General features: G+C 41.6%; 1 protein-coding gene across 1 annotated transcript in view; it reads right to left on the minus strand.

Annotated features, from left to right (window-relative positions):
- Positions 1-11,562: 11,562 nt before the first annotated feature.
- Positions 11,563-23,224, minus strand: part of slc1a1 (solute carrier family 1 member 1) — a 67,855-nt gene continuing 56,193 nt past the window's right edge. Inside the window, exon 12 of the mRNA XM_078396062.1 lies at positions 11,563-21,212. Coding sequence (XP_078252188.1) covers positions 20,966-21,212 — 247 coding nt within the window. The 3' untranslated portion in view covers positions 11,563-20,965. The remainder of the gene's footprint in view (positions 21,213-23,224) is intronic.

Raw genomic sequence — 23,224 nt, forward strand, 5'->3', positions numbered from 1 at the left:
GAGAAAACCCACGCAGGTCACGGGGAGGACGTACAAACTCCTTACAGTGCAGCACCCGTAGTCAGGATCGAACCTGAGTCTCCGGCGCTGCATTCGCTGTAAAGCAGCAACTCTACCGCTGCGCTACCGTGCCGCTACTTACCTGACCATCAAACTGTTGCCTCCAATCTGATGGTAAATAAATTGGTTAAACATAAGTATTTTAAGGTATCTTCAAATTACTTTACTTTAATATTACGTGCTTCTAAATGCATCTGCGACAACCTAGCAAACCTGGGGACAGCATGCGACAGCGCCCGCAATAAGCAACGATACCTGGCGACAATCAGCTGTCGCCGAGAAATTTCACTCTGGATGATTTCTCAGCGAAGCACTGAGCTCCACTACGATTCTTGGAAGACTCCTCACGAACATGCCCGCGACACCCAGCGAACTGTCGGTGACAGCCTAGTCGCCTTAAAATCGCCTAAAGTGGGACAGGCTCTTTAGGTTGGTGATTCAACTGCATCATCAATACCTTGTCCCATACCTCACCGACCAGAAACTGATTTGAATCAACCTTTAATCACTGGCCTCAAGGACATCATAGAAATGTAATATTCTGTAACATGGGACTGAGCTCCTAACTTCACAGAAAATGTTCTACTAAATACTAATCAGAGTAATGCACTACCTCCTCGATCTGCCTGGGGACGGCCCCCACCAGTCTGTGCCTACAGCTGCCGATTGTTTGCCAACGTTTTCAAGTGATAGAGGGAATTGTTTGAGTACTTTGCAATACCTCCCATGTGATCTGTCTACCATGGTTGAGTAGTTGGAAGTTGAGGCTGTGGATGTATGTGACTAACTGTACATGAGTAACTCAGTGGGTCAAACAGCATCTTTGGAGAAAAGGAATAGGTGACGTTTCGGGTCTAGACCCTTCTTCAGACTGAGAGTCAGGAGAAAGGGAAACGAGATATAGATGGTGATGTGGAGAGATATAGAACAAATGAATGAAAGATATGCAAAAAAGTAACGATGATAAAGGAAACAGGCCATTGTTAGCTGTGTGCTCGGTGAGGGTAAGAAAGAGTGAGAGTTAAAGAGTAAGAACAGGGCAAGTCGGATTGCTTGAAAATAATGCAGGAGAAGTGATAATGGGGAATAAAGAAATGGCAGAGGAGTTGAATACCTTTTTTGCATCAGTCTTCACAGTGGAAGACACCAGCAACGTGCCTGAAATTCAAGAGAGTCACAGGGTGGAAGTTAATGGAGTGGCGATTACTAGGGAGAAGGTGCTTGGGAAGCTGAAAGGGCTGAAGGTGGATAAGTCACCTGGACCAGATGGACTGCAACTTAGGGTTCTGAAAGAGGTGGTTTTAGAGATTGTGGAGGCATTGATAGTAATATTTCAAGAATCACTAGAGTCAGGAGTGGTTGCAGATGATTGGGAAATTGCCAATATTACCACACTGCACAGAGAGGGAACAAAGCAGAATAGTGGGAACTCTAGGCCGGTTAGTGTAACTTTGCTGGTTTTAGAGTCCATTATAAAGGACGAGGTTACTGAGTACTTAGAAGTTCACGATAAAATAGGCCGAAGTCAGCATGGCTTTGTGAAGGGGAGGTCTTGCCTGATCTGCAAGGTTACTAAGGCTTATTTGAATGCACTTTGATATCCTGCTGGAAAAATGCTTAACACAAGTCATCTAGAGACATATGAATCTCAAGGTACATGTCAAAATCCATGAATTGGTATCAAATCAGTAAAATACAATCCTTGAGGGCATGATGCTGGGTCAATCAAATAATTAAATTACTTCTCCACCTTCTCCATTGCCTTGTTCCCAGTTTCAATTGATTACCTTGCCGAATAAGACCACCACTACCCCTCCATTCGGCATTAGAGTGGTAGTTGCTCACTGGTCATCCTTTCTCCTGCTGTAGTGGCTGATGCTGCCTTGTCCTTCTGGTTTGGAGCAAGGGTCATTCATTAGCCTGCTCAGAACATGCAGCTCATTTTGACACACAACTGTAAAAATTAGGAGGAGTAAATCATTTCACCTTTTAAGTCTACCTGGCATTAAATGAGAGCAGTGCTGGAATACAGATGCCACATCCACGAAAAGTGACGAGTCAGATGGTCACGGTGGTGAAAAAGGCATTTGACCATCAAGGGTCTTGAATGCAAAAGTTAACACATCATGATGCAGCTGTGCAAGTCATTGGTGAGACCACATTGGAGTGCTGTGTGCAGTACCGTTTACCCAGCTATTGGATGGATGTCGTTAAGTTGGAAAGGGTATAAAAGTGATTCACCAGGAAGTTATCAGGGTTTGTGAGCACGCATTATAGGTAGACTTTGGATGGTCTGGGACTTTTTTTCTTTGGAGCGTATGTGACTGAGGGATGATCTATTAAGCTGTACAGGATGATCTATTAAACTGTACAAGATAATGAGGGGCATGGACAAATTGAACGCTCAATCTTTTTCTCAGGGTAGATGATTCTGAAACTAAAGGACATAGACTTAACGTGAGAGGGGAGAGATTTCACCACAGGAGCAACATTTTCACTCGTATAGTAGTCCGTATCTACATATCATAGTAGTCCGTATCATGTAGAAGTCACAGAAGGGGATAAAATTACGACTTAAAAGACATTTCGACAGGTATATGGACTGGAAGGATTTAGAGGGCTATGAGCCAAATGTGTGAAAAAGGGTCTTGCCCATTATGCCAACATGATCAGCATGGACAAGTTGGGCTGAAGGACCTGTTTCTGTGCTGTATAATCCTCTATGACTCTGTGATTCATATTGTAATCTATTGTATTGAATTGTTAACTCAGCTCCATATTCCCACGTACACATGCACATCTTTTCCTTAAATATAATCAAATATTTTGCTTCCACTGTCCTTTGTGATTCATAGTGAAAATAAATTGCTTCATCTCTGTCTGAAAAGGATGAGCACTTATTTTTACACAGTGACCCCACTAGTTCTGGTTTCTTCCACAAGAAAAAAACATCCTTTCCACATCAACCCAGTCAAGATTTTCTGGATCTTATGTTTAAACTGATTCATAGAACAGAAAACAGTAAAGCATAGGAACAGGTCTTTCAGTCCACATGCCTGTGTCAAACACAATGCCAAATTAAATTCTTTCTGCCCATACATACCTGCCCTGCATATTTATGTACCTGTCTAAAACCTCTTACCACTATCAAATCTACTTCCAACATCGCCCCTGGCCATACATTCCAGGCACCTACCAATCTGCATAAAACTTGTCCAGCACATCTTTAAATTTTCCTCCTCTGATCTTCAACTTATGCTTTCTAGACTTTGATATTTCCATACTGCGAGAAAGGTTCTGACTGTCTATAGTATGCCTCAATTTATGCCTCATAATTTTATAAACTCCTATCAGGTCGCCCCTCAGCCTCCAATGCTCCAGAGAAAACAATTCAAGTTTGTCCAACTTCTCTCTAAAGGTAATACTCTCTAATCCAGGCAGCATCCTCGTAAACCTCTTCTGCAGGTTCTCCGAAGCATCCACATTCTTCATTCAGCAGATACACGTCTTGCCTGTCAAATCTTTTCTCATGGGACATAGTCTATTCCAGGTGATCATTTTGCAAACCCCTGATGTACTTCCTTGGTTGAATAAGAAGACGGATAACATACTGATGATGTAGTCTCGCTGATGCTTTGCATATATAAAGCATAACCTCTCTCCTTTGGCTTTCACTTCTATTCATATTAACAATAACATTCTGTTGCCTCTCCCAATTATTTGCTGTTCCTGTGCACTAGCATTTGCAAATGATGTTCCAGGAAACATAAATCATGCTACTTCTCAGATCTTTTACTATTTAGATTATACTAGACCAAGTGGACCCGTTGGGCCCAAATTTCTCCTGCATTGGTGCAGCACCCTCTCCTTCCCCCCCCTCCCCCTCCCCCCCCCTCCCCTCCCTCCCCCTCCCCTCCCTCCCCTCCCTCCCTCCTCCCTCCCTCCCCCCCACTCCATCCCCCTCAACCCCTCCTCATCCACCCTCCTCCCCCCTCCCTCGCTAGGATATAGATTTAAACTTTAAAATGTAAATAACTTAAAAAATATAACACCGATTTCAATGAAACTTCTTCATTAGCACCAAAGGGACGACAATGAGTAAGGTGGGCCTAAAATTGTCACGCTATCGTGTACCGTTTTGGCTGTAGTTCAAGAACAAACAAACAAACAAGAGTTTTAGTATATAGATGCTTTGTTTTTATTTTTCTTGCCAAAATGGTAAATGTTATATTTTCCCCATTATTTTGCAGACCTATACCACTCACTTAATCTATCTCTATCCCCTTGCAGTATTTTTACATCATCCTTACACCATCCTTTTTACATATGTTTGTGTCATCTGCAAATTTAGTAACATTGCTTTCTAAACTTGCCTTCATTCAAGTCATGTACAGAAGCTTTGCCAGTTATAACAGTCTTCAGTATTGAATGGACAGTGTCTAAATTCCTGCTGGCAGGATGATGCCCAGAAATTTGGCATTCATGAGATGTGGTCCTTCAGACATTCCCTACGTCAGTGATTTTATCTACGTAGTCTATCTGGTGGCTATGAGGCTTAGAAGTTAACCAGACACTGTGCTAACGGAATGCTCTTGTTCATTTCCAAGCCTTCTAACCACATTTTCCCTGTAGCCTTCCTACAATCAGTTTTTGTACATCATTACCTTTTAAAGTCATATACCACAGATCAGCCCAAACATTATGACCGCCTGCCTAATATGCTGTTGGTCCTCCCTGTGCTGCCAAAACAGCGCCAACCCGCCGAGGCATGGACTCTACAAGACCCCTGAAGGTGTCCTGTGGTATCTGGCACCAAAACATTAGCATCAGATCCTTCAAGTCCTACACGTTGCGAGATGGAGCCACCGTGGATCGGACTTGTCGATCCAGCACATCCCACAGATGCTCAATCGGATTGAGATCTGGAGAATTTGGAGGCCAGGGCAACACCGTGAACACTTCATCATGTTCCTCAAATCAGTCCCGAACAATATGCTCAGTGTGGCAGGGCGCATTGCTGAAAGGCCACTGGCATCAGGGAATACCATTACCATTAAGGGGAGTACCTGGTCTGCAACAATGTTCAGGTAGGTGACACGTGTCAAATTAGTGTCCACATGAATGGCCGGACCCAGGGTTTCCCAGCAGAACATTGCCCAGAGCATCACACTCCCTTCGCCGGCTTGTCGTCTTCCCACAGTTGGTTCCGACCAGACGGGATAGCCTTTGTTGCCCAAGCGCATACATGAGCCTTGGGCGCCCAACACCTTGTCGTCAGTTTGTGGTTTGACCCTCCTCAGACCACTGTCGGAAGGTACTCACCACTGCTGACCGGGAGCACCCCACAAGCCTTGCCGTTTCAGATATGCTCTGACCCAGTCGTCTGCCCATAACAATTTGGCCCTTGTCAAAGTTGCTCAGGTCTATACTCCTGTCCATTTCTCCTGCATCCAACACATCAACTTCAAAAACTAACTTCACTTGCTGCCTAATATATCCCACCCCTTAACAGGTGCCATTGTAACAAGATAACCAATGTTATTCACTTCACCTGTCAGTGGTCATAATGTTTTGGCGGATCAACTAAATCTGCTTCAACCAATGGTTCACTGCAGAAAATTTAGGATTCTAACTATCGTCTATGTCAAAGGAATTGATCCAATGCAAGCTCATTAGCTCAACACCCCCCCTACCGCAAACCCACACCTTTTTCACCCTCTCTTCCCTGTGGCCCACATGCACATGTGCCCCTTGCTCCCACTATCTTGCCTCCCTTTCCCCTTGTCGCTTTTCACCTACATCCCTTCCTCTGGCTTCATACTTTACTCCTCTCAACAACCTTTTGCCCTCTTTTCATCTCTCACTTTTGTCCACCCATCCACCAATAAAAAAACCCTCACCAGCATCCTGCCCCCACCTCTTTTCTGAGCGTTGTCCCCCCCCCCCCCACTATAATCAGACTGAAGAAGGGTCCTGACCTGAGATGTTGCCTATGTATGTCTTCCAGAGATTCTGCCTGGACCGCTGAGTTACTCCGGCATTTGTGACTTTTTTTTAATCCAAACTTTATTTCAAATTCCCAGATGCAACATTTTGCAGGAAAGATTCTCTGAGACTCACAAAGTTCCCAATAATATGGTGGAAGTCATGGTGGATTTTTCAGTGATTACCATTGTCTTGATGTTGGGAAGAGGAGATGGTACATGTGAACAGGTAAGATTGGAGTTCCCTGGATCGAGTATCACTGCTACTATATTTTCCCTGCACTAAAAATCAAAAACCAAAACAGCCTTCTCCAAAACACTGAAAGACAATGTGAAAGGGAATTGGCAGAGCCTGCATCCGTGCTAGAACAAGTTTGAAATTGAAAGATACAGCATGGAAACAGGCTTTTGGCCAGCTGAGTCCACTCTGATCATTCACATTAGTTCTATGTTATCCCACTTTCACATCCACTCCTTACACACTAGGGGCAATTTACAAAATCCAATTAACCTACAAATCTGCATATCTTTGGGATGTGGGAGGAAACTGGGGCACCTGGAGGTAACCCATGTGGTCACAGGGAGAAAATGCAAACTCCATACAGACAGCCCCCAAGGTCAGGATTGAACCTAAATCTCTGGCACTGGGCGGCAGTAGGTCTACCAGCTGTGCCACTGTGCAATATAAATGAAAGGCCCTAACTTATAATAAAATAATTTAATTCCCTACAAACTCATAACATCTCTACTAAGATTTAGAAATTGGATGCTTTTATTTTCTCAGTCATCATTTGAAACATTCACCCGACATCAAAATAGTTACAATGAAATTTTCTGCTTTTTCATGGCTTTACAAACTTCAAAACCTTCACATGCATCATCAGCATTCATAGCACCCCTGGGCAACATGAACCTTGCTGAGAGCCTTAAGAGATTCCAAACCTATTCCAGGGATGGATTATCCATACGGCAGGCACTGTTCAATAATGCAGTTGCCTTTTCGGGCTGGGTGCCAACTATTCAAGTGAGCCATCTACAGGAATTGGATTTGGGTCTGTGATAAATGTGGAATAAACCTTTCAGAATTTTATGAGCTCCTGGCAAAATATATCCATTTATGACCAGGGTATTTTGGTTTCTTCAACATGTGTTTCCATTATAGGCATTCCAAAGCTAGTGGCCATGAAGAATTTTTGAACAGCTGCATTCTCAGAGGGAAATCAGAAAATGGAACATGTCATCACATGGAATGGCTGAGGTAGAATAACAGATAGATTTAAAGTTTGAATGAAATAGAAGGATATGTGAACAGAGGGAATGAAATAACTGTTGGGGAGGAGAAGTATGGTGAATAAATGTTTGCGCAGACTGCATAAACCAAACTGACCTGTTTCTGTGTTGTAAATTCAACGCATTAAAACTATAAAATCATGATACAGTTTCACTGGTAAACACTGCATCTGTTCCTGAAAATTATTTAAGATTTTGATAACTCCTTCGGTAAAAGGTCCTTGCTGTCAAAATGCTCATTACACAAATGAAGTATAGGTCGTTGGCATTACTGTCACTGATGATTCATGCTGTGTCTCTTTTTAATTTAAAAATAATTAAACTGTCAACCATCCTGGAGCCAAAAGATGATTAAACAGAATTACCATGAGAATGAGATATATTAGTGTCATAACTGCACCTGTAGACTACGGGAGGTAATTAGTTTTGAGTATGTTTATATTTGGTGAATTGCCACACTGCTAGATTATTGGGCATTGGAAATAATCTTGCGACAGTCTAGGTGTTTTCATGTGGAGTCAATCGTTGACCTACTGCTTGCACTTGCTACTTGAATTCCCCAATGTTCCACATGTCCAGTCTTTAGATCCCAATAGCAGAGCAGGCTGGCACATCTGCTTCTAGGACTGACATTCAGAAATATTTAAAAAGCATCAAAAATGAAACAAACAATTAAAGATGAATTACAAAACATAGCATCACCAAATAAAACAAAATAATTAATAACATTAAAAAATAGTTTGAAGAATGTAGAGACGGGAAGAAAGGGGATGAAGCGAGTGCAGGAGACCTTGGTGGAAGTACCTCTTGAAAACAGATATGCCCTCTTTGGAGCTGTCGGGGCAGACGACACTTGCAGTCTGAGTGGCGGACAGGTCTGTGCTAGTGCGGGTAGGAACAGGGAGATAGGGGATCTGAATGTATGGCTGAGAAGTTGGTGCAGGGGGCAGGGATTTAGATTTCTAGATCACTGGAATCTCTTCTGGGGCAGGGGTGACCAGTGCAAAAGTGACGGGTTACACCTTAATTGGAAGTGGACCGACATTCTGGCAGGCAGGTTTGCTAGTGCTACACAGGTGGGTTTAAACTAAACAGTGCGGGGGTGGAATCAACAATGTGGACACATATGTGTGCAGTTAACGGGAAAGAGAGTGTAGGAAAGGTCACGTTTAAACTAATAGGGCAGGGGGATGGGACTCAATGCAAGGAGACAGAGGGCCATAAAAGGAGGACAGAAGCAAAAGGTAGAAGGGAGATAAGAAAAATTAACCTGAAAGCTTTATGCCTTAATGCGAGGTGCATTCGAAATATGGTGGATGAATTGAATGTGCTGTTAGTAGTTAAGGGATATGATATAGTTGGAATTATGGAGACATGGCTCCAGGGTGACCAAGGCTAGGAGCTAAACATGCAGGGGTGTTCAATATTCAGGAAGGATAGACAGAAAGGAAGAGGAGGTGTGGTGGCATTGCTGGTTAAAGCAGAGATTAATACAATAGCAAGGAGAGACATTAGCTTGGATGCTGTAGAATCGGTGTGGGTAGATCTGCGAAATAGCCAAGGGTAGAAAATGCTTGTTGGAGTGATATACAGACCACAAAACAGCAATAGGGAGGTTGGGGATAGCATCAAGCAGGAAGTTAGGGATGCATGCAGCAAAGGTACAGCGGTTATCATGGGTGACTTTAATCTACATATAGATTGGGCCAACCAAATTGATAACAACGCTGAGGAGGAGGATTTTCTGGAATGTATACGGAATAGGTTTTTAAACCAATACGTAGAGAAACCGACTAGAGGACAGGCCATCCTAGACTGGGTATTGTGTAATGAGGAAGGATTAGTTAGCGATCTTGTTGTGCAAGGTCCCTTGGGCAACAGTGAACATAATATGGTGGAATTCTGCATTAGGATGGAGAGTGACACAGTTAATTCAGAGACTTGGGTCCTGAACTTGAATAAAGGAGACTTTGAAGGTATGAGATGGGAATTGGCTAGGATAGACAGGCAAATTATACTTAAAGGGTTGACAGTGGAGAGGCAATGACAAAGATTTCAAGACTGCATGGATGAACTCCGGAAATTGTTCATCCCGGTCTGGCAAAAAAATAAAACTGGGAAGGAGGCTCAACCGTGGCTGATGAGGGAAGTCAAGGACAGTGTTAAAGCCAAGGAATAGGCATATAAATTGGCCGAAGAAGCGGCAAACCAAAGGACTGGGAGAAAGTTAGAACTTAACAGAGGAGGATAAAGGGGTTGTTAAAAGGGGGAAAAAAGAGCATGAAAGAAAGCTTGTGGGGAATATAAAAGCTGACAGGAAATGTTTCTATAGGTATGTAAAAAGGAAAAGGTGAAGACGAATGGAGGTCCCTTACAGTCAGAGACAGGTGAATTTCTAATGGGAAACAAGGAAATGGCAGAACAGTTAAACGAGTACTTTGGTACTGTCTTCATTACGGAAGACACAAACAATCTCCTGGAAATACCAGGGGACCGAGGATCTAGTGGGAGAGGGGAACTGAATGAAATCTATATTAGTCAGAAAATGGTGTTAGGTAAACTGTTGGGACTGAAGGCAGATAAATCCCCAGGGCCTGATGGTTTGCATCCCAGAGTACTCAAAGAGGTGGCCCGAGAAATCATTTTCCATTGTTCTCTTGACTCTGGATCAGTTCCTGTGGACTGGGGGGTAGCCAATGTAACTCCACTTTTTAAGAAAGGAGGGAGAGAGAAAACCGGGAATTATAGACCAGTTAGCCTTACATCGGTAGTGGGGAAGATGCTGGAATCGATTATTAAAGATGTTAATGCAGCACATTTGGAAAGCAGTGACGGGATCGGTCAAAGTCAACATGGATTTATGAAGGGGATATCATACTTGACTAATCTTTTGGAATTTTTTGAGGATGTAACAAGTAGAATGGGTAAGGAAGAGCCAGTGGATGTGATGTATCCGGACTTTCATAAAGCCTTTGACAAGGTCCCACACAAGGAATTAGTGTACAAAATTAGAGCACATGGTATTGGGGGTCGGGTATTGACATGGATGAACTGGTTAGTAGACAGGAAGCAAAAAATAGGGATTAACGGGTTCTTTTCACAAATGGCAGGCAGTAACTAGTGGGGTGTCACAAGGCTTGGTGCTGTGACCCCAGTTGTTTTCAAATATATATTAACGATTCAGATGAGGGAATTAAATGTAACATCTCTAAGTTTGCGGATGACACTAAGCTGGGTGGCAGTGTGAGCTGCGAGGAGGATGTTATGAGGCTGCAGGGTGACTTGGATAGGTTGGGAAGTGGGCAGAAGCATGGCAGATGCAGTATAATGTGGATAAATGTGAGGTTATCCACTTTGGTGGCAAGAACAGTAAGGCAGATTATTATCTGAATGGTGTCAGATTAGGAGAAGGGGAAGTGCAATGAGACCTGGGTGTGCTTGTGCATCAGTCACTGAAAGTAAGTATGCAGGTACAGCAGGCAATGAAGAAAGCCAATGGCTTGTTGGCCTTCATTGCGAGTTTAGGAGCAAGGAGGGCCTAATGAGACTGCACCTGGAGTATTGTGTGCAACTTTGGTCTCCTAATTCGTGAAAGGACATTATTGCTATTGAGGGAGTGCAGTGTAGATTCGCCGGTTAATTCCCGGGATGGCGGGCGGGCCTGATGAAAGAATGGGTCGACTGGGTTTGTATTCACTGGAATTTAGAAGATTGAGAGGGGATCTTACAGAAACATATAACATTCTTAAGGGATTGGACAGGCTAGATGCAGGAAAAATGTTCCCAATTTTGGGGGAGTCCAGAACCAGGGGTCACAGTTTAAGAATAAGGGGTAGGCCATTCAGGACTGAGATGAGGAAAAACGTTTTCACCCAGAGAGTTGTGAATCTGTGGAATTCTCTGCCACTGAAGGCAGTGGAGGCCAATTCACTGGATGTTTTCAAGAGAGTGTTAGATTTAGCTCTTAGGGCTAAGGGAATCGGGGGATATGGGGAAAAGGACGGAACAGGGTACTGATTTTGGATGATCAGCCAAGATCATATTGAATGGCGATGCTGACTCGAGGGGCCAAATGGCCTACTCCTGCACCTATTTTCTGTGTTTCTATGTTTCTAATTGGCATTAAGAATATCAATACCTGATCAAATATGTTAATGCAAATAAAAGACCAATCTGTGTCTGTGTGAAATTATTGACCCAATTAATCATTGTACACATCTTGCGGGAATTCTTTATTCAACTGGAAACGAGATGTACAAATATTCTCCACTATAACATTCTGCTCCTCGGAAGCTTACACATGAATTATCCATCAAACTTTTTGTGTCTCATCGACATTCATTGTTTAGAGTTTCAATAACTCTATATAATTTCTATTGATTGTTTCCACATTATCACAGATTTTTTAATATCACCTCTTTTTATGCAGTTATTTTACAATTATTTCAAATGTTCTTCTGTTGTGAGCCTTTTCTACTCAGGATGCCCTAAACCTCCACAAAAAAAAATCCTATTTATTGCACACTTTGGGCAAGATTTGGAGTACACACTGTTCAGAATCGTTATTCCCATGAAAATCCAACAGTAGCTGAAGTGCATGTAAGTGCTAGTACTATGTTTTGTTCATGTAGATCTTTGCAAGCAAATGTACCTTTAAATCAATGGTGCATGCATACAAACTCCATGTTATGATTCTGCATACATGTTTTGTTTCTACAAATTATGCTTATATATTTTAGTTACTAATTTTTATCAAAAAATGCAATACTATTATCTACCACAAAAAAATATCAAGATCAAAACAAAGTGCAAATTTTGCAAATGTAAAAATGATTTAAACAGTTTTATTCTGGAAGCATCGGCGATCATTTTTTTTTTTGTTTAGACATGGCAGATGCAGTATAATGTGGATAAGATGGTTTATTAAAATGCATCAAAATATGACCTTTTCAAACAATTTATGTAAACTGCAAGCAGGTGAAATTAACTATTCCTTCCCAGCAGGGCTGGGGAGTTGTTAAAAAAGTAGAGCTCGATATTTCTGCCACCATTACTGCTTATTTACAATTTTGGTGCTGTGGATTTTTATGGAAAATGATGCTCTGGTTTCTTGCAGGAATTTCATAATAAAATAATTCAATACCAAGTTTGCTTACATTCCTGAGACCCATATGAATTCTTAAACTTCTGAGTTAGTAAACTTAGGACTGGCTAGATGGGGTGAAAATGAAAAATAGTTGTTCCTGGGAAGTTGATGAGCACATCACCCACCCTGGCTGAAACTACTTCTCCATGATTCAGGCTAACCATTCTAATCTATACAGGCTGCAATGCCCTCACCACATGCACCTTCTGCCAACAAACATTGCTGCCATGCACCTTCATCTATTGCCAGTCAGCAGCCTCTAGGCTACTTGACTTTCATCTGGTCCTCTGCCTTCTTGTTGGTGTTTCCCACTGGGAAAGGCCATGCTATTCATGGGCGAGATTGCCTCTGCTCTCGTTCCAACCAGCTGTTTCGCTTTGGTCTTGCTTTATTTTACATGATTTACCTCAAATTTAAAAACATTGCAAGTGTTCTTCCAAAATGTTGAAGAACAAATCTATAAAGCAACAAAATGAATTTGTTTTAAAATAAAGTCCCAACAATTCCAAAGTGTAGCAAGTTTTTTTCAATACCACTTGTCTGCTAATCTTATTTTTTTTTTTTAATGGAACATGATAGACATCATTTGTGGGTGTGAAATTCAACCGAGAACTTACTGGTGTGATTCACCCTTGCACACTTATTGTGGTTTCCATATTAATCCCACATGAGTGCTGTGGAGTAAGTGGGCCAAGGGGTGATCAACAAAGCCATTGTTGATCACCCTGAGAACGAGGACTGGAGTGAGACCCCTGCGTTATATCCCAGCAGTGTTTTTTTATTCAGCAACCAATACTCCCAGATGGGACTTAACAAATTCTTCACCTTCCTACCATCCTTCTGACATCCAACTCTCACCCCCAAATGGCCTCTGATCTCGTCAATGTTTGATCTTCACCCCACCATACCAGCCCAGATCTTGCTTGTTATCCCCAACCCCAAACTTCTGCCCAGCTACTTAACTCACTCACTTACTTGCTGGCTGCCATCCTTCTCTTTCTCATGTCCTGGAGCTCCTGACGTCTGCAGGGCAGAGTCCACAACCGAAACAGTCTTTGTTGCATTATTGGTACAATCATTAAGCACACTATGTACGGGGCACTGGAATTTCTAAGCCTTGATATTCACAGGTTTGTAGTGCACAATTGTGAAAACTAAATTCCATAGCTTTTAGTAAACAAACTAAAAACCTCCCAAGCTTGTTGTTTGGATAGCAGTACGTGTTTTGAATGGCATAACTAGCTTGTGTATTAGTGAAATTATATCAGACAACTTTGCTACTACAAGACCATCTCTTATCAATGTTAGATAAAGACACGGTCAGATGTTATTGTGCTATCTCTCTCTAGTCCAACAATCACTCATGTTTGCTGTCACCGACATGCATAATCACCAGTGAAGGGAGATAAGGCATTGACTAATAATCCTGTATTGTCATACGGGTAGCATGATTTCAGGAGAGTGTTGAAGAAAAGTGGGAGGAAAGAAGAGGTGAGAAAGGGTATAACTATGCAAAAAGCAATTGGGAAAGTGTCATCCAATCACCAACTATCACGCAATTAAATATATTGATAAAGAGCAAGGGGAGAAATTCAACTTAGAGCTATCAAACTTGCACGTAAATAATGAGCAGTTGATGAAAACTGGGGTAACACCATCATTGCTATGATGTGCAAGGCCTGCTAGATGGAATATTTAGACAAGCCTGACAATCGGACAGCAACATATCCCCACGAGTGGCAACGTACCGCTGGAATATGCAGGTTAATGCTCCATGTTGGTTGTTGCTCCCCAAATGCAAAATTCAGGTGCAAATGGGAGAAAGCTTGCATTGTGTGTGGCTCTTCATGGTAGTATCAACCAACGAGTGGTCTAACTAGAAATCTGTACACAGACGTTACTCAAGAAAGAGTTAACATAACCGAGGTCCAGAACAATCTGGATTCAGGACCAGCCACTGTGATGGAGAAACAAGAAACTGCAGATGGTGGTTTACTAAAGATACCCACAAAGTGCTGTAGTAACTCAGCAGGACAGGCAGAATCTCTAGAGAACATGGATAGGCCATGTTTCGGGTCAGGACCCTTCATCAGACTGGAGACTGGAATGTCTGAAGAAGGGTCCCAACCCAAAACGTCATCCATCCATCCATATCCTCCTGAGAAACTGCCTGACCCGCTGACTTACTCGTTTTTCTTTTTTCTTCCAGCCACTGTGATAACCCTCTTTGAATTGTCTCCCCTGCTGGGATTCTACTTGCAGGCCAACTGGGTCAATTCCAGTAGTCTGACTGGTGAACTCCAACATTATGGTGGAAGTTCAAAGGGCAGCAGTTGAATAACATTCAGCCTAACTTAAATCAAAATTTTGTTCAGGCCAGAGGGTGGAGTCATCAACCTGCACATTTTGCATCCATTTTTAAGTGCGTCACATTCCTTACCTTCAATATATAAAAAATAATAAAATGCATTCTATCAAAATTGTGTTGAACATTTGCTTCAGAATGTTTATGCAATGATCTCTACAGGTAACTGTCAGTATAACCTTTGATTCACTGTGTTTTGGTTCTGAATGACGTTCATTCTTGTTTTCCCTTTTCCTGTTTAAAGAAAACCTTTTGGACAGCGTTTAAATATTTCAAGTGTGTTTAACAATCCAAGGAACAATAACCTATTTCTTCTATCATTTACCAATTCTTTATTTCTTCTTTCTTGAATCCAGTCCATCGCAGGAATGAATCAAAATGATGTCTATTTTCTCCTAAGTCACGATACTTTGGAATTTTCTGATAAATCCTAAGTATTAAAATGTCTGATTCATTAACTAGCAATAGACAATGCCAGAATGAATGAACATGGTATGTTGCAAGGTGCTCAGGGCAATTCTATATAGCAATTGCTTTCCTGGTTGCAAAGAGAAATATGAAGCAATATATTCCAGTCCGAAGTAAGAGCATCAATGTATTCCAAATGGTGAGTAAACAAAAAACTCAAATGCAAATTGCAGAGGATGTGGGGAAAGAGGACGAGAGAACTTAAATGAACAATAAAATTGAAGTCAAAAGGATAATAGCAAACTGTGAATCTGGCATAAAAAAACAGAACATGCTAGAAATTTTCAGTAGGTCACGTAGTTTGCGGAAGAAAACCAGAGTTGATGGTTGGCATGTTGCTGCATGGGACCCACATTTGTACTTACTGCTCTAATTCCTCACAACCCAAACTTACCAACTCATCTTGCTTATTGAGAAGGCCCTGGAGCAGGTGGGCTAGCCCTATGAGATACATGAGCCTCAAATAATTTAATCAGGTCATAGGGCCATGTCAGAACAGGCCCATGTCTTAGATTGATAGCAAAGCCCTACTCCCATCTTTGCTGTCTCTCAAAACTGTCAGGACTTTAATGCTTCTGAACATCTCTGACAAGCCGCCAGATATTTTTACAAATGAAATGAGACAGTTTAACGGGCTTTTTTTAATAAAAATAAACAATCTCCTCAAAACATTTAACAAACACCTATATAGCAGAAAACATTAATGCAAACACAAATAGTTAATTATATATGGCACAAATTTCTTTCAAATAGTCATTCAATAGTTATTCCAATGAATGGGTTCTAAAGCCATGCACCTACAATCAGTCAGAAGAAGGCTCACAATCCAAAACTACACATGTCCTCGAGAAATGCTGCCTGACCGGCTGAGTTATTCCAGCACTTTATGTTGTTTTTTTGTAAACCAGTATCTGCAGTTCGTGTGCCACCAGATCTACATTGATGCAGGATCTGCAAACAGATCCCCCAGTATTCAGTGATGGAGAATCCCAGCAACGTCTTATTCCACTGTTGGAGACCACGTGAAACTCAGTGGTGTAGTGCAGCCAGGAAAACCTCAGATCTTCCCCATTCTCGAGGGGCCAAAGTTTAGTTCAGTTTAGAGATACAGCGTGGAAACAGGCCATTCAGCCTACTGAGTCAGTGCCGACCAGCGATCACCCATTCTATCCTACGCACAAGGGACAATTTTACAGAAGCCAATTAACCTACAAACCTACACGTCTTTGGAATGTGGAAGGAAATTGGAGCACCCAGAGAAAACAAATGTGGTTGCAGGGAGAGTTGTTCTTTGCACAAGATGTAGTTTCCTCTGTAGTAGGGTGACCAAATGCAGACTGAATGATAGGTTTACTGAATATCCTCACTCAATCTCCAAGCATTGGTTACCCTGCAATTGCAATTTGTTTTTTTGCTTAGTTTAGGGACACAGCGCAAAACAGGCCATAAGCCCACCGAGATTGCCGACCAGCAATCCCCGTCCACTAGCACCATCCCACTCATTAGGAACAATTTACAATTTTTTATCAAAGCTAATTAACTGACAAACCTGTATGTACTTGGAGTGTGGGAGGAAACTGGAGCATCCAGAGAAAATCCACATGGACACGGGGAGAACATACAAACTCCGTATAGACAGCACCTGTTGACAGGATTGGACTGGGGCCTCTGGCGCTGGAAGGCAGCAACTCTACCACTGTGCCACTGTGAAGTAATTTTTCATATCTAATTACTATGCCCATTCTTTGTGCCCATGTCCTGCTGACTTAGGCTCAATGGAAGTTTGAGGAACAGTTTCTCATTTTTGAATTAGCCAATTTACAGATACAATTCAATAATTTCAGTTCATATCTACCACATCCATTTTTTGTTAAACAGCTCAGTTATAATCCTTCTCTTGTCCTTCACAGTAACTCTGCCTCTTTACTTTGTTTTGTACCAGTCCTGATGCCAATAGTGTTTGCCCTCCATCATCACTCCTTTTGTCATTTAATCTTTCCCTGCTTTTCAGGACACCAATAGCATTGAACATCAAAACACAAAAACTGCAGATGCTAGAAATCTGAACAAGTAACAGAAAATACTCAGCAGGTCATACAGCATGTTAAAAAATAGAAACTGTTCACGTTTCAGGTCTGACATCTGAACCTGACACACTTGATACGTTAACCGACGATAGAAAAAAATGCTGGAGTAACTCAACGGGTCAGGCAGCATCACTAGAGAAAAGGAATAGGTGACATTTGGAGTCGAGATCCTTTTTTCAGACCATGCCTGACACATTAACTGTTTCTTTTTCCACAGTTGCTGACTGACCTGCTGAATATTTTTTGACATTATTTTCTTATATCACAAACAGGACTTATTTGATTACTCGCTGCTTATTTGATTACCCGCTATCACCCCTCCCATTCATTCTCCTTTCTTCTTCCTACATCAGTTCTCAGCCCCATGGCTAGCAGCTAAACCTCTACGAAGCAAGATGGGAAAAGCAGCCAATTTTATACGAACAACAGGTTATTGTGAGACGTGAAGCAGAACAATACAAAACTGGCTTGCAAAGGGTTACAAACAACCATGCCAGAAAAGAAGTGTTTCCTTTTGAACAAGCCACACGCAAGGATAGTTAATAGTCTGCAAAGTTCTTTGAAAATGCTGAGGAAATTGCTAACCGCTTAATTGGAAGAGTGTTCTCCCATTGCGATTGATTGATCACAGAATTATGAATCAGGAACCTTTTGAGAAGTCATCTAAGGCAATCAAACTACAAGTACACATTGAAACGAGGCTTTCATGAAAGGCAATGGAGTTGCAAAGTGTCAGTCTCTCTGCCTCATTATTCCCAGTGGGGAATTTTGCGGCTTTGCTGCGACCGAAGGTTTCAGAGGAGTAATAAATCGATAACAGCAACTCAACAGCAACTCAACTGTGGTCAGATAAGAAACTCTGAAACAGCTCCACTGGCAACCACGGCCTCAACGGCAGCCAAAAGAGCTAATTGTTACCATAGTAACCAGAGTAACTAGCTTAAATCAATAAATTACCTACATGGAAGACTTGGAGAAAACCTTGAGCAGCAATCAATTCTGCACTCCTCCGTGCCTAAATGGCTCAGCTGAGGTTTGAGGAGCTCAATGTTCTGAAAGATTAATGTCAAACCATATTTTTTTTTTAAATGAGTACATTATCAGCAACAATCTGGGAAGAATTACTGCCAAAATAAGAACCAAATTCTGAACTCAGAGCAGACTAACGCCCAGCAGCGTGAGTCTGGCCAGTTCATTTTATTCGAACAGTGCCCGGGTTTTATGATGTACTGTAAAGAATAGCAAGCTATAACAGTGAGTAAAATGCAAGGCCATTGAGAGCCATAAGGGTTAATTGAATCCCCTTACACTTTAAGTGATCTGAGTATTAATAAAGATTGAGTTGTACTAAATTTTAGTTTGCGTGCTTACACTGATCAGATTACAGTTGATCCCCTACAGACACCAAGGGGAAACAAACATTTGCTAAAACATCCCGAATGTTTGCTGAAAAACCATTGACATGAAACCTTGCCTGTTTCTCTCTCCACAGATGCTGCCTATTACCTACTGTATATGTTGAAGTTAAAAAAAGAGAACTGAGTACATAGTATTTTTTTCCATGCACTGATATTCAGGTTCCCATTTCTCCTAGCTTCTCCTGCCAATTAAAATGAGTAATATCAAGATCAATGTCTTCAAATGTTGTAGATAGAAGTCAAAGTTACATTTGTTTATAATAATAATAATAATAATAATAATGCATTACATTTATATAGCGCTTTTCTAGAAACCCAAAGACGCTTTACATATTAGATCTAACATAAAGATAAATAAATAAACAAACAGAAAAGGATGAATAAGGTGGAGCGACGGTCAATGATTGAAGGCGGTGTTGAACAAGTGAGACTTCAGTGATGTTTTAAATGTGGTGAGTGAGGAGGGAGTCTCTGACGGTTTGGGGTAGTGAGTTCCAGAGGGTGGGAGCAGCGATGGAGAAAGCCCTGTCCCCCCAGGATCTGAGTTTGGTCCGGATGGGGGGGGGACAGGAGGTTAGCAGCAGCAGAGCGGAGGGTGCGTGTGTGTGTGGGAGTGTGTCTGTGGAGGAGGTCAGTCAGGTAGGATGGGGCCAGGTTATGAAGGTTATAATGACACTGGTTAAAGCTGTCCTTGGGTAACTGAATGCCAACACAAGATTCAGAATAAATAATAGGCACACAATGTTACTCAGAGTACAAGCACAATCTCAATAGGAGATGTACATTGAGTAACATTGGCTTGGTTACATTGGAAAGATTATGCTGGGGAAATAGTTCCAAGCGTAACAGCCACTGCTGGACATTCAATATCAAAAAAGTAAATGATAATAAATGTTAGCAGATGAGTGCAACCTAGAGTCAATGCATTCACTCATTTAGCAATAATAGAGTACATTTATTTTCCTCACTTTTAATCAACGAAGCAGCAGTGTGCTGTGGCATCAGTACTTACCGTGCATTTTTACAATTATTGCCCAATATATGTTCAGTGGTGTTCTAAGTTTTGAAAATTGACAGCACCACCATTGAATGTAGCCAGTATAATCAGGTCATATGACATTTTAATTAAAGCTGTGTGCACCTACTGCCAATGTACATTTAGAATATCAGCAATTAAAGTAGGCATTGGTATCTGTGCATCAGCCATCTTTGATAAATGGTGCTCTTGCAAACCTATGAAATGAACTGGATAATGCTGACATCCTTAGTTTACACTGGAGCCAACACCGTTGGGATATATTTCCTTAAGCCATCTCCCATTCTGCTCTCATAACATCAGCAGAATTTCATTTTACATATGTACTAGTTTAGATATACAGATTTCCCACCAAAATTACAATACCATAAAATAATACTGCAAGAAATGCCCTGAAGAAATTCATGATATATTACAAGGTAATGTCATATCCTTTTGCATAACCAATGCAGGTTGAATCATTTTGGTTTATCTGCCTCACCCCAGAATTTTCATCCTGGCTCACCAAATCAAGAATTGCATGATTATTAACTCAAGTCTGATTTCAGACAGTTTTCACTACACATGTAATAACACAATCATTGTTGTCTCAAACGTTGAATGTAGATCATGTACTATTTGAAACATCATTTAGAACATAATAGCTCATTGGAATGGTTAATGCAGCTAATTGAAGTTTGAGACAATTATGATAAGCTAATGCACATAGTTATAAATTTTTACCTGAACCAAGAATTACAATTATTGCCCAATAATAATTCTTGCAATCTATTATTTGTTTTTATAGAACTTTTTTAAAATTTCATTAAGTAGTTATTACCCATTCTTAAATCAGCTGATTCCAACAACAACTGACTTGCAACAGTTATTGTTTTGTATCTCACTCCATGCATTTAGCCTGGAGCACTAACATATCTTGATTGCAAGCTAATGGAAAAATAATTTGCATTTGATTATCATGGTGTTCAATGGTCAGTATATATTACACTTTCAAATGCTAATCTTAACATATTGTTGTTGGTGGGATTAAATTCATGAATTAATTCAGATTTACAGTTTTGCCAATGTAATCGCTGTAATGTCACAATCACAAATTGTCATTCTTATTCAGTCAAAATTGGGATGTTTCGGTGACAGCTACTGCGTCTGATTTATCTATAACAAATGCCCCATTCACATACGCTTCTTTTATCTTCATTTCTTCTTTCTCCGAATTAGCTGTTTCCAAAGCAAAGGGATTGACTATGTCAATGCCACTTGACAGGTCCATCTGTTGCAGTTCCTTTCGAGACAGCTTCTCCACAATTCCAGCTCCGAAAGAATCTCCAAGTACATTCACCATTGTTCGGAACCGATCCCTGAGGAAGTGAATGTAAAACGTCGTGGATTAAAAGCAGAGTACACAGGGAGGCAGACTTGCTTTCTGGCCATTTCATCTGTTGCAAGATTTAAGCATCCAGTAATCCAGAGTGCATACGCAAGATTTTTGAAATACTTTTGTGATAGTCTACAGGAATGTGTTCAAATACATGACTCCAAAAAGGTGTAGAGATGAGGCAGAGGTTCACCTGCACCTCCTCCAACCTCATCTATTGTATCCGCTGTTCCAGTTGTCAACTTCTCTACATCGGCGAGACCAAATGCAGGCTCGGCGATCGTTTTGCTCAACACCTTCGCTCAGTCCGCCTGAACCAACCTGATCTCCCAGTGGCTGAGCACTTCAACTCCCCCTCCCACTCCCAGTCTGACCTTTCTGTCATGGGCCTCCTCCAGTGTCATGGTGAGGCCCACCGCAAATTGGAGGAACAGCACTTCATATTTCGCTTGGGCAGCTTGCAGCCCTGCAGTATGAACATTGACTTCTCTAACTTTAGATAGTTCCTCTGCCCCTCTCTTCCCCTCCCCCTTCCCAGTTCTCCCACTGTCTTCCTGTCTCCAGCTATATCCTTTCTTTGTCCCGCCCCCCCTAACATCAGTCTGAAGAAGGGTCTTGACCCCAAACGTCACCGATTCCTTCTCTCCAGAGATGCTGCCTGACCCAATGATTATGATTATGATACAGGGAGAAACTTAACATTTTGCATAGATATGTATATTAATGATTTGGACGAGGGGATTGAAAGCTTTGTGGCAAAGTTTGTGGATGATACAAAAATGGGTGGAGGGGCAGGTAGTGTAGAGAAAGCAGGGACTCTGCAGAAGGACAGGTTGGGAGAGTGGGCAGAGAAATGGCAGATGGATTATATAGCAGAGCAAAGTGTGGATTCATGCATTTTGGTAGTAGGAACAAAGGCGTAGACCATTTTCTAAATCGGGAGAGAATCCAGAAAACGGAGGTGCAAAGGGATTAGGGAGTTCTGATGCAGGATTCCCAAAAAGTTAATCTGCAAGTCAAATTGGTAGTAAAGAAAGCAAACTCAATGCTAGCATTTATTTCAAGAGGGCTTGTATATAAAAACAGGGATGTAATGTTGATGCTCTATAAGGCGCTGGTAATGCCACATTTGGAATATTGTGAGCAATTTTGGGCACCATATCTGAGGAAGGATGTGCTGGCTCTGGAGAAGGTCCAGAGGAGGTTTACAAGAATGATCTCAGGATGAGTAGGTTAACCTATGATGAACATTTGTCGACACTGGGCCTGTACTCGCTAGAGTTTATAAGAAAGAGAGGGGACCTCATTGAAACATACTGAATAATGAAAGGCACAGATAGAGAGGAAGTGGAAAGGATGTTTCCACTAGTAGGAGAGTCTAGGACCAGAGGTCATAGCCTCAAAATTAAAGGACGTTCTTTTAGGAAGGAGATGAGGAGAAATTTCTTTAGTCAGAGAGTGGTGAATCTGTGGAATTCTTTGCCACAGAAGGCTGTGGAGGCCAAGTCAGTGGATATTTTTAAGGCAGAGATAGATAGATTCTTGATTAGTACAGGTGTCCGAGGTTTTGAGGAGAAGGCAAGAGAATGGGTTTAGGAGGGAGAGATAGATCAGCCATGGTTGAATGGCGGAGTAGACTTGATGGGCCGAATGACTTAATTCTACTTCTATTCCTTATGAACTGATTTGACATGTGCTGATCTTTGGCTCCTTTTGGAAATTTTAGATGGTGAGGTGCACCCTTCTTTTATGCATGTGGTCAAAAATTGTTGCTGGGCTTTGCAGATGTATACTAGCCTTGTACGTATGTTTGGAGTGGTGATTAGAGTAAAAATTGTCTGAAATGAAATAGCACGATGTGCTGATAAAAATCACAGTGTGACCTTGAGGAAAGCACTTTTGGAAGAAGAGTGCAGCAGCAGAGGATTAGGTTGCTGAAGGATAGCTGCCGTCTGATTCAGTTGACTGCTGGCTTAACTGGCTGTGCCATTACTA

This window comes from Rhinoraja longicauda, chromosome 3 (genome assembly GCF_053455715.1).
Source record: "Rhinoraja longicauda isolate Sanriku21f chromosome 3, sRhiLon1.1, whole genome shotgun sequence".
In the NCBI taxonomy this organism is placed as follows: Eukaryota; Metazoa; Chordata; class Chondrichthyes; order Rajiformes; family Arhynchobatidae; genus Rhinoraja; species Rhinoraja longicauda.